This window comes from Eschrichtius robustus, chromosome 17 (genome assembly GCF_028021215.1).
Source record: "Eschrichtius robustus isolate mEscRob2 chromosome 17, mEscRob2.pri, whole genome shotgun sequence".
Taxonomy (NCBI): domain Eukaryota; kingdom Metazoa; phylum Chordata; class Mammalia; order Artiodactyla; family Eschrichtiidae; genus Eschrichtius; species Eschrichtius robustus.
In genome coordinates, this window is record NC_090840.1 from 84,139,498 (window position 1) to 84,152,572 (window position 13,075).

General features: G+C 50.9%; 1 protein-coding gene across 5 annotated transcripts in view; it reads left to right on the plus strand.

Moving 5' to 3' along the window:
• The first annotated feature begins 2,129 nt into the window (after positions 1 to 2,129).
• Positions 2,130 to 13,075, plus strand: part of DENND3 (DENN domain containing 3) — a 65,194-nt gene continuing 54,248 nt past the window's right edge. For all 5 annotated transcript variants that reach the window (XM_068525727.1, XM_068525723.1, XM_068525724.1 and 2 more), the window contains exons 1-3: positions 2,130 to 2,295; positions 10,472 to 10,751; positions 11,257 to 11,372. In XM_068525727.1, the coding sequence (XP_068381828.1) occupies positions 2,194 to 2,295; positions 10,472 to 10,751; positions 11,257 to 11,372 (498 nt within the window). In that variant the 5' untranslated portion in view covers positions 2,130 to 2,193. The remainder of the gene's footprint in view (positions 2,296 to 10,471; positions 10,752 to 11,256; positions 11,373 to 13,075) is intronic.

Below are 13,075 nucleotides of genomic sequence, written 5' to 3' on the forward strand. Positions count from 1 at the left end.
TTGTGCTCGTACCCTATTTTTGCATCAGTACTTTATGGTTTACAAACTATTTTCATACCTATTTTCCCACTTGATCTGCACAGTAATCCTGAGAGCTGGACAGAACAGCAAACAAATTACACAGGCTGGGGCGGAAGAAGGGGAGGGGTAACCTACCCGTGAAAGTCTGTTGCAAGGCGGGCACCGTGCCAGCAAGTTCCTTAACTGATCTGAGCTCTGCTTCCCCTGGCTCTAATGTGCAGCAGTGACACCCACCTGGGCGGTGGGCTTGTCAGCAAGGCTCTGCTCCCCCCTTCCTCCCTCAAGTACGTCATCAGCCTCTACGTGACCCTTACATCACCTGGGATTTTGATTGCTGGTTATGTCCACTTCTATCTCCAATCCATTAGCACTCTCAAGGGTGGGGCAAATCTTACTGCAGGCACTTTGGAAGTCCCTGCAGAATGAGCAACAGGGACTTATTAAAAAGCAAGAGCGCGGAGCTAGGAGCCCCTCTGAGGTCATCTGGCCCCTTCTCCAGTGTTAAGGATGAGGAAAGGGAGGCCTAGAAAAGGGGAGTTCCATAGCCGCGCCCACAGCAGGCCCCAGACTTACCACCCCAATCCTGGAGCTCCCTTCCTTAAACCCTTGCGCCTCTCGGAGGAATAGGGACACCTGCTCCTGCTTGAACTTCACTGGGTCCTCACCCAGATAGCTGCCTAGTGTTTACCCCCTGAGTCCTGGCCACGCCTGGCAGTGTTTGAACAAACAGGAAGCCAAAGCTCAGGGCGTTGAGGAGCTTGGCTGTCACACAGCTCACACAGCGGGGCAGACGCCAGCCCAGCTCCCTGCAAGCCCAAGGCCTTGCTGCTCAAGCCGCCAGTGGCATCTGTGAGTCTCTCTCCTGGGCACTGCAGATTCTCAGGTGATAGGCTCCACCCCGCCCTCTGCCAAGGCTGCCACCAACCAGGACACCGTGGAGAGAGCTAGACCATTACGAGCAAAATCTGTCCTCTTGAAGTCAGTGGTTGCAACTGCTGGTCATGGCTCACCGATGAGAGCCAGGGATGCTGGGCAGCCTCGACCTGAGTGAGAACCAGCTGTGATTCATGATCGTTAGATGACTTAACAGTGAAACACAAATCCCGTGTGAGTCAGGCTGCAGTCAGTGGGGGCCTCACCAGGCTGGAAAGGATGAAGGAATCCTTCGGCCTCCAGATCCACACCCCCCAGCCCTGTTCTCATTTTGACCTTGCTTTGTAGTTATTGTTCGACATTATTATTAAGCATTTCAGATTTTAAAAAAAGAATCATAGATTATTAGAACTAGGAAAGTTCCTTTGGTATCATTTCCTACACGGTTTTATAGATACTGCCCAAGGTCGGCTGGGAGGCAGAGCTAGGACTGGGGCCGGCGTCCCCTCCAAGTTCTGTGCCAGTGACCAGGCACCGAAACCAGCCTCTTGGCCCCAGCCGGGATCAGGCCAGGCCTGCAGCTGGCCGGGGAAGGACCCTGTCCATCTTCGGACCCTCCTCAGTCCTGCGCTCCCCGCGTTCTAGTCTAGCGGCGCCCACCCCACCCCGTTTCCTGCTGAATTTTACTCAACCTCTTAGCAGACTTGGCCAGCCTTAGGTTAACCGGGCATAGTTATTATGCCCACCGGCCTTTCCTGCCGTCCACGACCGGCCAACGCCACGGCCCTGCTCGCAGGAGGGCTTCCTGGAGGCGGCGGCGGCGGCAGGGGGCGCCCCCGGCCTTAGTCCCTCCAAGCTTGGGCCCGGAGGCTTGCGGGAGCAGGTGACTCCCGCACCCTCGGCCCTGGAGGCTGGGCGCCCTCCTGGGCCACCTGAGGACCCCGCCCACCTCTTCCCCGGTTCCCCGAGGAGGGGGCTGCCGGCAGGGAGAGGCTGGGCCGACGGAGGCAGCTGGGCGCTCAGACGCCGCGCACGCGCCGGAGCCCGCCGGCCCGGTTCGGAAATGACGACCTCGCGCCGGGCCCCGAGCCCGCCCCCGCCAGGCCCCGCCCCGCACGTCCCGCCCCGCGGACGGCGCTCTCCGCGGACCGGCCGGCTGCAGCTGGCGCGGGCGCGGGCGCGGGCGCGGGCGCTGGGCTGGGCGGCGGGCGAAGTTGCGGCCGGGGCGCGGGGTCGGGGCCGGGTGGCCCGAGGCGCCCGGGCGGGGTACGCCCAGCCGGCCGCGGCCGCGGAGCAGCCATGGCGGAGGCCGCGCCGCAGTACCTGGCGCTGCCCTCGGGGTTGCTGGAGCTGTGCGCGCTGCTGGGGGCCCCCCGGGACAGCCTCCGTGGCCCCGAGCAGGTAAGGCCCGGCGGGGACACCGACGCGGGCGGGGCGGCCGGGGAACGGGGTCGGGCCCCGCGCACCACCCCCGGGTGCGCACGGAGCCCCCGGCGTCCGCCGGGTGGGGAAGCTGCGCCGAGGTCCGGCCGGGCCGGCCACCTCCGGCCTCCCGGGGCGAGAGCAGCAGCTGTCCTCGCAGCCGCGGTGGAGTCGCGAGTGGCAGCCGGCTGGGGGCTCCCTCCCCTCCCCTCCCCTCCGGGAGGATCTCTCGGGGGGGGGGGACCCGCTGGAGTCGCACGCACCGCGATGAGGTGTGATGGAGAAGCTCGCGTCCGTCGGGCCGCTTCCTAAGCGCTTCGTCCCGCTCGGCTTCTCTGCCTCAGGACGCCCACCTGGGTCAGGTGAAGACGCGGCCGGGCCGCCTGGAGTTCCGCGGCCCACAGCACCGAATCCTTGCCCGCTATTAAATGATTTCACTCATTCCACAGATTCACGGTCTCCTAGGTGCCGGTGCTGTTCTAGGCACAGCATAAGGATATTTTCGGTAGATTTAAGGACCGCCTTTATACGTTCTCCATTTAGTCGGTATGCGGTGAAACGAGCTGTTTTTCACTGTAAAACACTTGCAGCCCGCCTCGCCGTTCTCCACTCTGCACCCTGGCAGCCCAAGTGGCAAGCTCGCGTCCCTTCCTCCGGGACCGCAGCTTGGGACATTCTCCTTCTTTTTTCTTCCCTGTGCTCTCACTTGTTCTTAGTTCCAGAACCCTGTGGCCCTCTCTTTCCCTTGGCCTAGATGTCCGGGACTCTATCAGATATTTTTCTCGGGTTAGTGGTGGTGCTCGGTGTGTCCAGAGAGTTCCCGACTCTACTGCCTCATTATCTGGACAGGTCCTTTCATCTGGTTCCAGACGACAGCAAGGAAAGGCAGAGAAAGCCATTTTGAGTATTTAGGGCTGCAGGATTGAACGGGCATCACCAAGAGGAGCTAAATGTTGCAAACATTAACCCGGATAAATGTGTCTGGTAATGTCTTGGTGGTCTCTACGCCTTGGCTTTAGTATAAGGCCAATTTCGATGATTTCTGCATTTCCCTCCCCCTCTCACTCCGCGAACCTCCATCATGTCTGGGTCCCCCTTTGGCCTCTGCCTCCTCTGACCCTGTGGATTGAGTTGAGTTGTCTCCCTGCCTCTCAGTGCCAAATGGCATTACCGCCTTTTTCTTCTGATAGGAAATGACCTGGTTTCAGTTTGGGTCTTCTCCACAGTTGGGCATCTTGTTTCTCGGGTGATCACAACATGTCTGTTCATTGGCGTGATGAGAAGAGGATGAAATCAACGGAATATTTACAGTGGTACTTTCCTGAACTAAACAGACTACGACATTTCGCAAGTCGAGTGGGCAGTCGGCCACTCTGCATTTTAGCCCTCAGCCTCTTTATTCTGTACTCTGCTTCTGTTACGGGTTCGGCAAAGGGTGGAGGGAAAAATAGTTGAAGGAGCAGGAAAAGGAGGAGTGTTGTGAAATGGAGTAACATTCTCATTGTAAGACCTACGTTAATGTTACAATTAATCAAACGTAGGATATCATTTATTCAGTTTTATTTTTATAGCAGTTCTATTTTGAATATCCAAGGCTTTTAAATAACTTTTAATTTTACTTTTAAAAGTCACCGTTTCTCTCCGATTCAGGGATTGCTATTTGGTGACACATGAAAACAGAAGCCCAGAGGTATGAGAAATATCCAGCTTGATGTTAGGATAGTGTAGTGTCCTAACTTTATGTTTTATTTATTCCTTAGACGGGGTGGTGTTTGTTTTATTGAGGTTAGTGACAAAGAATTCGAAAATACAGTTCAATCCCCAGTGAATTACTGTGGTCAGTTACATTTCCTTCTACTCCTTGGTTGCTGTGGAGACTAAACACATAGATGCGGAGGGATCCATCACAAATCCATCACAGGGTGGTGGAAAAGTGCGCAGAGCATCTTTCATAGTGTAGGTCGCTGGCATAAGTCTTGCGGGTGAAGGCACATTTTTATGTTTTTTAGTGGAGAGCATCCTGGCTTTCCATTTCTAGGGCAGCACTGTCCAACAGAAACCTTCCAGATGATGACGACCAGTGTTCTTCACCTCCACCATCCAGTATGGTAGCAGCTGGCCACATGTGGCTACTGGGTGTTTGAAGTGTGGCTAGTGCCACTGAGGAACTGGATTTTGTATTTCATTTAATATTAATTTGAATAATCACATGTGGCTACTGGCAGCTGTGTTGGACTCTTCTAGAGCATTTTAAAAAAATCTCTTTCTGTTTTATTTCACAAATGGCAGCCAATCCTATAGTGAAGATCAATGCCATTATGTCATCTAACAATGCCTCACATGAATTAGAGTGTTGTGGTTTTTTACTTTTTAGTAAGTCAGTGTCTGGGAGGGAAGAGCAGGAAACTACCCTGGGCGGAGTCTGTGGAAATGGACATCATCTTTGGGGGGGTGGGGGGGGTGGGGGGGGCGGGGTGAGGGGCAGTTGCAACATGTATCAGAAAGTAACATATTAACTCTCTGGGGCCCAGGATTGCGCTTTCAGGAGTTTATTCTTTTTATTTTATTTCATTTTATTTTTATTGGAGTATAATTGCTTTACACTGTTGTGTTAGTTTCTGCTGTACAATGAAGTGAATCAGCTATATGCATATGTATATCCCCTCCCTCCCACCTCCCCCCCCCCATCCCACCCATCTAGGTCATCACAGAACACAGAGCTGAGCTCTCTGTGCTTTATAGCAGGTTCCCACTAGCTAACTGTTTTACACATGGTAGTGTATATATGTCAATCCTAATCTCCCAATTCGTCCCACCCTCCCCTTCCCCCCGTGTCCACATGTCTGTTCTCTACATCTGCGTCTCTATTCCTGCCCTGGAAATAGATTCATCCATCTGTACCATTTTTCTAGATTCCATATATATGCATTAATATACGATATTTGTTTTTTTCTGTTTCTGACTTACTTCACTCTGTATGACAGACTCTAGGTCCATCCACTTCTCTACAAGTGACCCAATTTCGTTCCTTTTTATGGCTGAGTAATATTCCATTGTGTGTGTCTGTGTGTGTGTGTGTGTGTGTGTGTGTGTGTATATATATATATATATATATATATATATATATACACCACATCTTTTTTATCCATTCATCTGTCATTGGACGTTTAGCTTGTTTCCATGTCCTGGGTGTTGTAAATAGTGCTGCAATGAACATTGGGGTACATGTGTCCTTTTGAATTATGGTTTTCTCAGGGTATATGCCCCGTAGTGGGATTGCTGGGTCATATGGTAGTTCTATTTTCAGTTTTTTAAGGAACCTCCATACCGTTCTCCACAGTGGCTGTATCAATTTACATTCTCACCAACAATGCAAGAGGGCTCCCTTTTCTCCACACCCTCTCCAGCATTTATTGTTTGTAGATTTTTTGATGATGGCCATTCTGACAGTGTGAGGTGATACCTCATTGTAGTTTTGATTTGCATTTCTCCAATAATTAGTGATGTTGAGCATCTTTTCATATGCTTCTTGGCCATTTGTATGTCTTCTTTGGTGAGATTTCTATTTAGGTCTTCTGCCCATTTTTTGATTGGGTTGTTTGTTTTTTTGATACTGAGCTCCATGAGCTGTTTGTATATTTTGGAGATTAATCTTTTGTCCGTTGCTTCATTTGCAAATATTTTCTCCCATTCTGAGGGTTGTCTTTTTGTCCTGTTTATGGTTTCCTTTGCTGTGCAAAAGCTTTTAAGTTTCATTAGGTCCCATTTGTTTATTTTTGTTTTTATTTTCATTAGGAGGTGGGTCAAGAAAGATCTTGCTGTGGTTTATGTCAAAGAGTGTTTTTCCTATGTTTTCCTCTAAGAGTTGTATAGTGTCTGGTCTTACATTTAGGTCTTTAATCCATTTCAAGTTTCTTTTTGTGTATGGTGTTAGGTAGTGTTCTAATTTCATTCTTTTACATGTAACTGTCCAGCTTTTCCGGCACTACTTATTGAAGAGGCTGTCTTTTCTCCATTGTATATTCTTGCCTCCTTTGTCATAGATTAGGTGACCATAGGTCTGTGGGTTTATCTCTGGGCTTTCTATCCTGTTCCATTGATCTATTTATGTTTCTGTGCTAGTAACCATACTGTCTTGATTACTGTAGCTTTGTAGTATTGTTTGAAGATGGGGAGCCTGATTCATCCAGCTCTGTTTTTCTTTCTCAAGATTGCTTTGGCTATTCGGGGTTTTTGTGTTTCCATACAAATTGTAACATTTTTTGTTCTAATTCTGTGAAGAATGCCATTGGTAATTTGATAGGTATTGCATTGAATCTGTAGATTGCTTTGGGTAGTATAGTCATTTTCACAAGATTGATTCTTCCAATCCAAGAACATGGTATATATTTCTCCATCTGTTTGTGTCATCTTTGATTTCTTTCATCAGTGTTTTATAGTTTTCTGAGTACAGGTCTTTTGCCTCCTTAGGTAGGTTTATTCCTAAAGTTGCCACCAGAAAACTACTAGAACTAATCAATGAATTTGGTAAAATCACAGGATACAAAACTAATGCCCAGAAGTCTCTTGCATTCTTATACACTAACAATGAAAGACCAGAAAGAGAAATTAAGGAAACAATCCCATTTACCATCACAACGAAAAGAATAAAATACCTAGGAGTTTATTCTAATTACAGAGTCAGACGTGTGCAAGTATATTCGGGTGAGACCTCATTGCTGCCTGTTGTTTAGCGTGATGAAGACTTGGGAGCAACCCAGCTGTCCATCAGAAGGGGATTGGGCAGGGGTGGTGCTGAATTGTACACAGTGGGACATGCTAAAGTGTCAACAGGACAGTCAGCACACCGTATGGTTAAATGGGGAAAAAAGCTTATGAAATCATTTAAATATAATTGTGTTTATGAAAAAGTTGTATTTATGTATACATTTTAAAAACGGGAAGCATGTATCCCATGCTGTTTAGATTACCTTTGAGTCATGGGATTATGGGGAAGGCATTCCCTTTCTATCATTATTTCCTTTATTATTTCTATATTGTTGTTATAATTTTTTAAAATGAGACTGTATTGCTTATCCAATCAGAAAAGACAACAGGGATTTCCATTTCGGAGGAAAAAAAAAAAAAAGACAGATGTGTAACGAACTGCTAAATGCCAAGTTGGCTGGATTGTGGCCACGTCACTTTCAGTGACTAAAGGTAGCTAGTGGGAATTACGGAGTTCATTGGCTTTACCGTAATGGCCAATTTTCCATGCAGACTGAGCGTACCTCCAAGAGATCACGAGTGCCAGGGTGGGAATGGAGGAACGGCTTCCACTCAGAGCCATCCTCTGTGCTGCCTGTGGGGCTGCAGAGAGGAGGGCCGCACAATCCCTGCCTCACCCCGGCCCGCCATTCTGGAGGTGATGTAGGACCACCGTGCCGGGCAGCGATGCTCTAGGAGGTGATGGGGAGGTGGCCTCTGGATGGTGAAGTTCTAGGAGATGATGATCTGGGCGTGATGGCTGGAGGAGGTGTGTGTCCCTGGCTGCAGGGTGAGGAAACGCCCCCTCCAGTGAGTGTTGGGGGGGTCGCTGGCGCGGAGGTGGGGTGAGGAGGGGGCAGGGCACGTGTCAGGCAGAGTGAAGGGCAGGGAGAAGCACAGCATCGTGACAAAGGCGCATGTGCTGAGATGACTGAGGGCTTCAGTCATGAGTGGCTTGGGCGCCCTGGCTTTGGAAGCAGGCTGGCCTGCTGCCAGGTGCACAACCAGTGCAGGTGGTCGGCCTGTCACGTGACACATGCACCGTGTGATACCTGCACGGGAATATGTGTGAGGATGGTAATGTGTAGAAACAAACACACTTTTTAGGTCTGGCTGAGGGACAGAGATGGGTCTGCAGGGCTGGTTTGCTGGGGGTAAGAGGCTGGCGCCGGGCAGCTGGAGCCACGACTGTTGGGGCAGGTGAGGGAAGAGTCATGTGTGCTCTTTAGATGGGGGACCCCCCCCCCCCTTTGGGAGAGTGGACGTCGGGCCAGGTGGGAGGAGGCGGGGCTGTTGTTCTTCTCTCGGCAGCAACCAGGAAGATTAGTTCATGGTGAATCTGTACCTACTCTGAGCCAAGGGTTTGCAAACGTGGTGCAGATGGGGCAGCAGCTGGGCTTTTTTCAGAGACCTTTCTGCGGCCCACCGTCGAGATGTGGGTTTCCCGATGGGGAGTGAGGGGCCATAGCGCCGGTCCCGCTCTAGATGCCCGAGTGGTGTCATGCTGCCCACAGAGGAGCAGAGAGGTGGATGATCAAGTCTTTGGAAATAAGTGTGGCCTTAATTTTTGAAACTAAGTTTAAGGGACTCACCGCGTATATTGGGAGCCAGTTGGGTACAGCTGGGATGGCACAGAGGCCCCACCCCTGGGGGCAGAACCCTGGGAGCTGTCCCTGTGTGCATACCTGGAACCGCAGGAGTGTAGAGACTGCCCTGCAGGCTGTTGCATGAGGCGGGACTGGGGCCAAGGATTGGCCCTGGGGGTCTGTCTGCAGGGGGCTGCCAGGGAGAGGGCTGGAGAGGTGAAATTGCAGAAAGGAGGCGGCCTTGGGAAGTTTCAGGAAAAGGGGTCGATCAATGAGGGGACTCGTTTGCTCCTCTGACTGTAATTTATACCAAGAGCTGTCCTGCAGTGAGGTGAGGTGAGGTATCGCCCAGTCTCTGTGGATATAACGTCTCACGTGCGGAGGAGATAGACGAGCATGTTTCCATAGAGAATTAGGTCAGAACTGCTGGATTTTGATAGGAAGGTTTTAGAAGAGGTTTCATACAAGTAAAGAAAAGGATTCCTTTCGTGCATGATACACAAAAGGTTTTTAAATTATACAGCAGTAGGGATTTCCCATGTTTGGTGTTGGTTCCTACTGGCATTAACTTTTTTCCCCAAATGTAAAGAAACTCTTATCTGAATTCACATTACATCGCATAAAAATAGCGTATTGAGTTTAGAGTGTATTTACTGACTGAAAATGCTGTCATTGTAGATATGCTTTTAAGTGTAATTAGTCCCCTGTTGGTACCACTGATTCTTACCAAAATGTTGATGCTGGCTATTCCTTTTCTGCCAGTCAAGGCCACATTTCTCTGGTGACAGTGATGTTCTTCCTGATGCCATTTCTAGGGTCCTCAAAGACCGTATGTTACCCACTCCCCACCATGACGGCCACCTCTTACCTTCTGTATCTTTTACACCCAGAGAATCCTGCTTTACTCTTTTCTGTCTTTAGCTGGCTTGGCAGCCCTTCCTTCTCGTGGACAGACTGCAGTTCATAATATCAATACCTTCCTTGGAAGACCTGAAATCAAGCTGGCACCAGTGTTTGTTTAGTCCTAACTCACTAGAAAGAAAAAGAGAGAGAAGGTGACTTATGTTATTTGGGGAAGAAGGAAAAGATAAAAGGTTAAACAGATCTTGGACCAAGTTGAAGTTTAAAAGAACTGAGGCTAAGAAGCCCCTTTTACGGATCCTGGGACGGTCTGGCGGGAGGAGGTGGCTCTCCTCTGTGTCCATCAGGGCCTTCCTCACTCCTCCTTGTGTCCTCCCAGGCCGGAGGTGACAGAACTAACGTGTGCGGTGGCCCAGTTGGCGAGGCGGGCACGTGTTGGCAAACATGCCCATGTGGGTTTGACAAGATGCAGAGCCCTTCTTGGGGCTCGCCGTCCCCACCAGCCTCTGGGGGGACGGGACGGGGGGCCTCCTGGGGGCCCACGGGGGCTGAGCGCTTGACCTGTGAGTCCCTGCACTCGCCTCTCGAAAGGGAAGCTCAGAGGGACCAAGTAATTTGCTGCCGTGGTTCCCACAGCGCTGGGATCTGAACCCAGATCTCCATCGCGGCGCCGGCCCAGAACCAAGCCTTGGAGCCAAGGGGCCAGTCTTGGCGTCCCCGTTAGCAGCTGAAGGGCCAGGCTCTGAAGGGGTCCGTCACTCGCTGAGTGTAGGGCCTGAGATTTCCTAAAAGCAATTCCTTACCGTCTCGAGCTGCTGGTGGGAAAAGCCAGGCATGTGATGCAGAACTCCACCGGGGGTCTGGGGGGTGGAGAGGCCAGAAGACAGCAGATGCTACGATGGGAAGGTCGGACAGAGCAGGGCTGGCACCGCTGCGCCGACTCTTATTTCCACCTGCTTTAGGTCGCCCAGAAAAAGGGAGTCAAGAGCCTGTCTTCTCTGGATCCGGAGGTCCTGTCGGTCTTCGTGCCTCCGTTTGTCACTAAGGAGGACAGTCAGCCGGCCGGCGTGAGCTGTGTGACGCCGGGGAAGACCAGGAGGCGCTCCTTCCGGAAGAAGAGAGAGAGGCCCAAGGCGGAGCCCTCGAAGGGCCACCCCGGCGGCCCCAGGGGCCAGGACCCCGAGGACGTGGGCATCCCCAACGGCGTGGACCTGCTCGCCCTGCCGCAGCTCTGCTTCCCAGGTGCGCACGGGCCGGCCTTTTCCCAGACTGGCCAGTTCCTGCTGACGAGCGGGCTTATGCTCTGGCTTCATTTCTCTCACTGAGAGATGTTCAAGTGCCTGGTGTAGAAAACTCAGACTGAGGGCTTGACAGAAGGACCTGTCCGGAGGCTCCACAGAGAAATTGATGCGATTTCCTGCTCTCCTGGATGGGCTGGGACACCCCCTTCCCCACTGGGCTCAGGAAATGGCTACCACCCCAGGTGCGCCCTGAAGGGTCTGTCTGGGGGCCCGTTCCCATGATCCGTCACAAAGTCTTCAGAGCACAGAGTGCCAGCAAAGAAATTGCTGCTGAGCGGGAGGGACTGAGGCAGGTGGTGCACGGCCTGAAGAATTAGCACATCTGGCCGTCAGAGTGCCACAGTGGACAGAGAGGGACGTGTCCTGTCGCTTATGGATAGCCCAGGCCTCACGGTGGATGCCACGTGGCCAGAATGAGGTTCCTTCTTTCTTTTTTCTGCCTACAGGGGGCGTGTGTGTGGCCTCTGAGCCCAAGGAGGACTGCGTCCACTTTCTGGTGCTGACTGATGTCTGCGGCAATAGAACCTACGGTGTGGTTGCCCAGTACTACCGACCCCTGCACGTACGTGATTCCCCCAACTTCCCTCTGAAACTGGGTCTAGGCTGTGGGTTTTTTCTTTTGCAGTGAAATACACATAATATGGCAATCACCATTTTAGCCATTAAAAAATGTATGATTCAGTGGCATTAAGTACCTTCACAATGTTGTGCCACCATCACCACTGTCTAGTTCCAAAACATGTTCGTCACCCCAAAAGGCAGAGTTGTCTCATCGGCAATGCCTCCCCAGTCCCTGCTGCCCCTGGGCCCCTGGCCACCCTTCATCTGCCCTCTGCTTCTGCTTCTGCGGCTTTGCCTATTCTGAACATTTCATATAAGTGGAATCATACTATACGTGTCCTTTTGTATCCAGTTTCTCTCACTTAGTGTGATGTTTTCAGAGTTCATCCATGTCGGAGCACATGTCAGCGCTTCCCTCCTTTTAGTAGCTGAGTGATATTCCACGGTGTGTATAAACCACGGTCTGCTTCTCTGTTCCTCAGCTGGTGGACCTTTGAGTTGTTTTCACCTTTCATGTGTGACAGGTGCCTGGGCTGAGGTTTTGAGAGGATAACTCAGTCGTCACGCGTTTGGGGAGTGTTTTCTGGCCAGGGCCCTGTGTGTGAACCAGCTGGCCTTGGGGAGTTTGTAGGGGACATGGATGGACCAGAAGGTACAGGGTGACTGGCTGCCTACTTCCAGCCCCAGAGGACCCGGGCACCCAACATATTTTTTTAATGTAGTTTTAAAATTTTTATTGAAATATAGTTGATTTACAATGTTGTGTTGGTTTCAGCGTACAGCAAAGTGATTCAGTTATACGTATATATACATATATATTCCTTTTTCAGATTCTTTTATAGGTTTTTACGAGGTGTTGAATGTCTGTGCTATACAGTAGGTCCTTGTTGGTTATCAGTTTTATATATAGTAGTATATATATTTTAATCCCAAACTCCTAATTTATCCCTTCCCCGCTTTCCTATTTGGTAACCGTAAGTTTGTTTTCTATGTCTGTGATGCTGTTTCTGTTTTGTAAATAAGTTCATTTGTCTCATCTTTTTAGATTCCACATATAAGGGATATCATATGGTATTTGTCTTTGTGTGTCTGACTTACTTCGCTTAGTATGATCATCTCTAGGTCCATCCATGTTGCTGCAAATGGCATTATTTTATTCTTTTTATGGCTGAGTAGTATTCCTTGTATATATGTACCACCACATCTTCTTTATCCGTTCACCTGTCAGTGGACACTTAGGTTGCTTCCATGTCCCGACTACTGTAAATAGTGCGGCTAAGAACATTGGGGTGCGTGTATCTTTTCGAATCATGTTTTTTCCCGCATATATGGTGGGCCCCCCATATTGTGCCCCTTGTAAGCTGTGCAGAGAGCTGTGCCTTCTGGAACCCCACTGCTGTGTTCTTTTCTGCCTGAGATCCCCCCATCACGGGCCGAGGCCCCTCCTGCTCTCTCTTCTGGCCCGTGATGCCCACCTGGCTCCCAGGCCCTCTTGAATATTGCCTTTTCGCTTTTTAAGCAGAGCCCCTTCTTGTCTCATTGTGTTCTAACCGTGGTTCCTTCTCACTGAAGGCGGCGAGCTTCTCCAGGGCGGGGACCGGTCTTCCCGTCTCTGTAACCCCAGCACCTCACTCAGACAGAGTGAGCTCCCCACGGGGCCCCGTCGGTGTTGGTGGAGAGAGGCCGGTGCTCGCTCGCACGTGG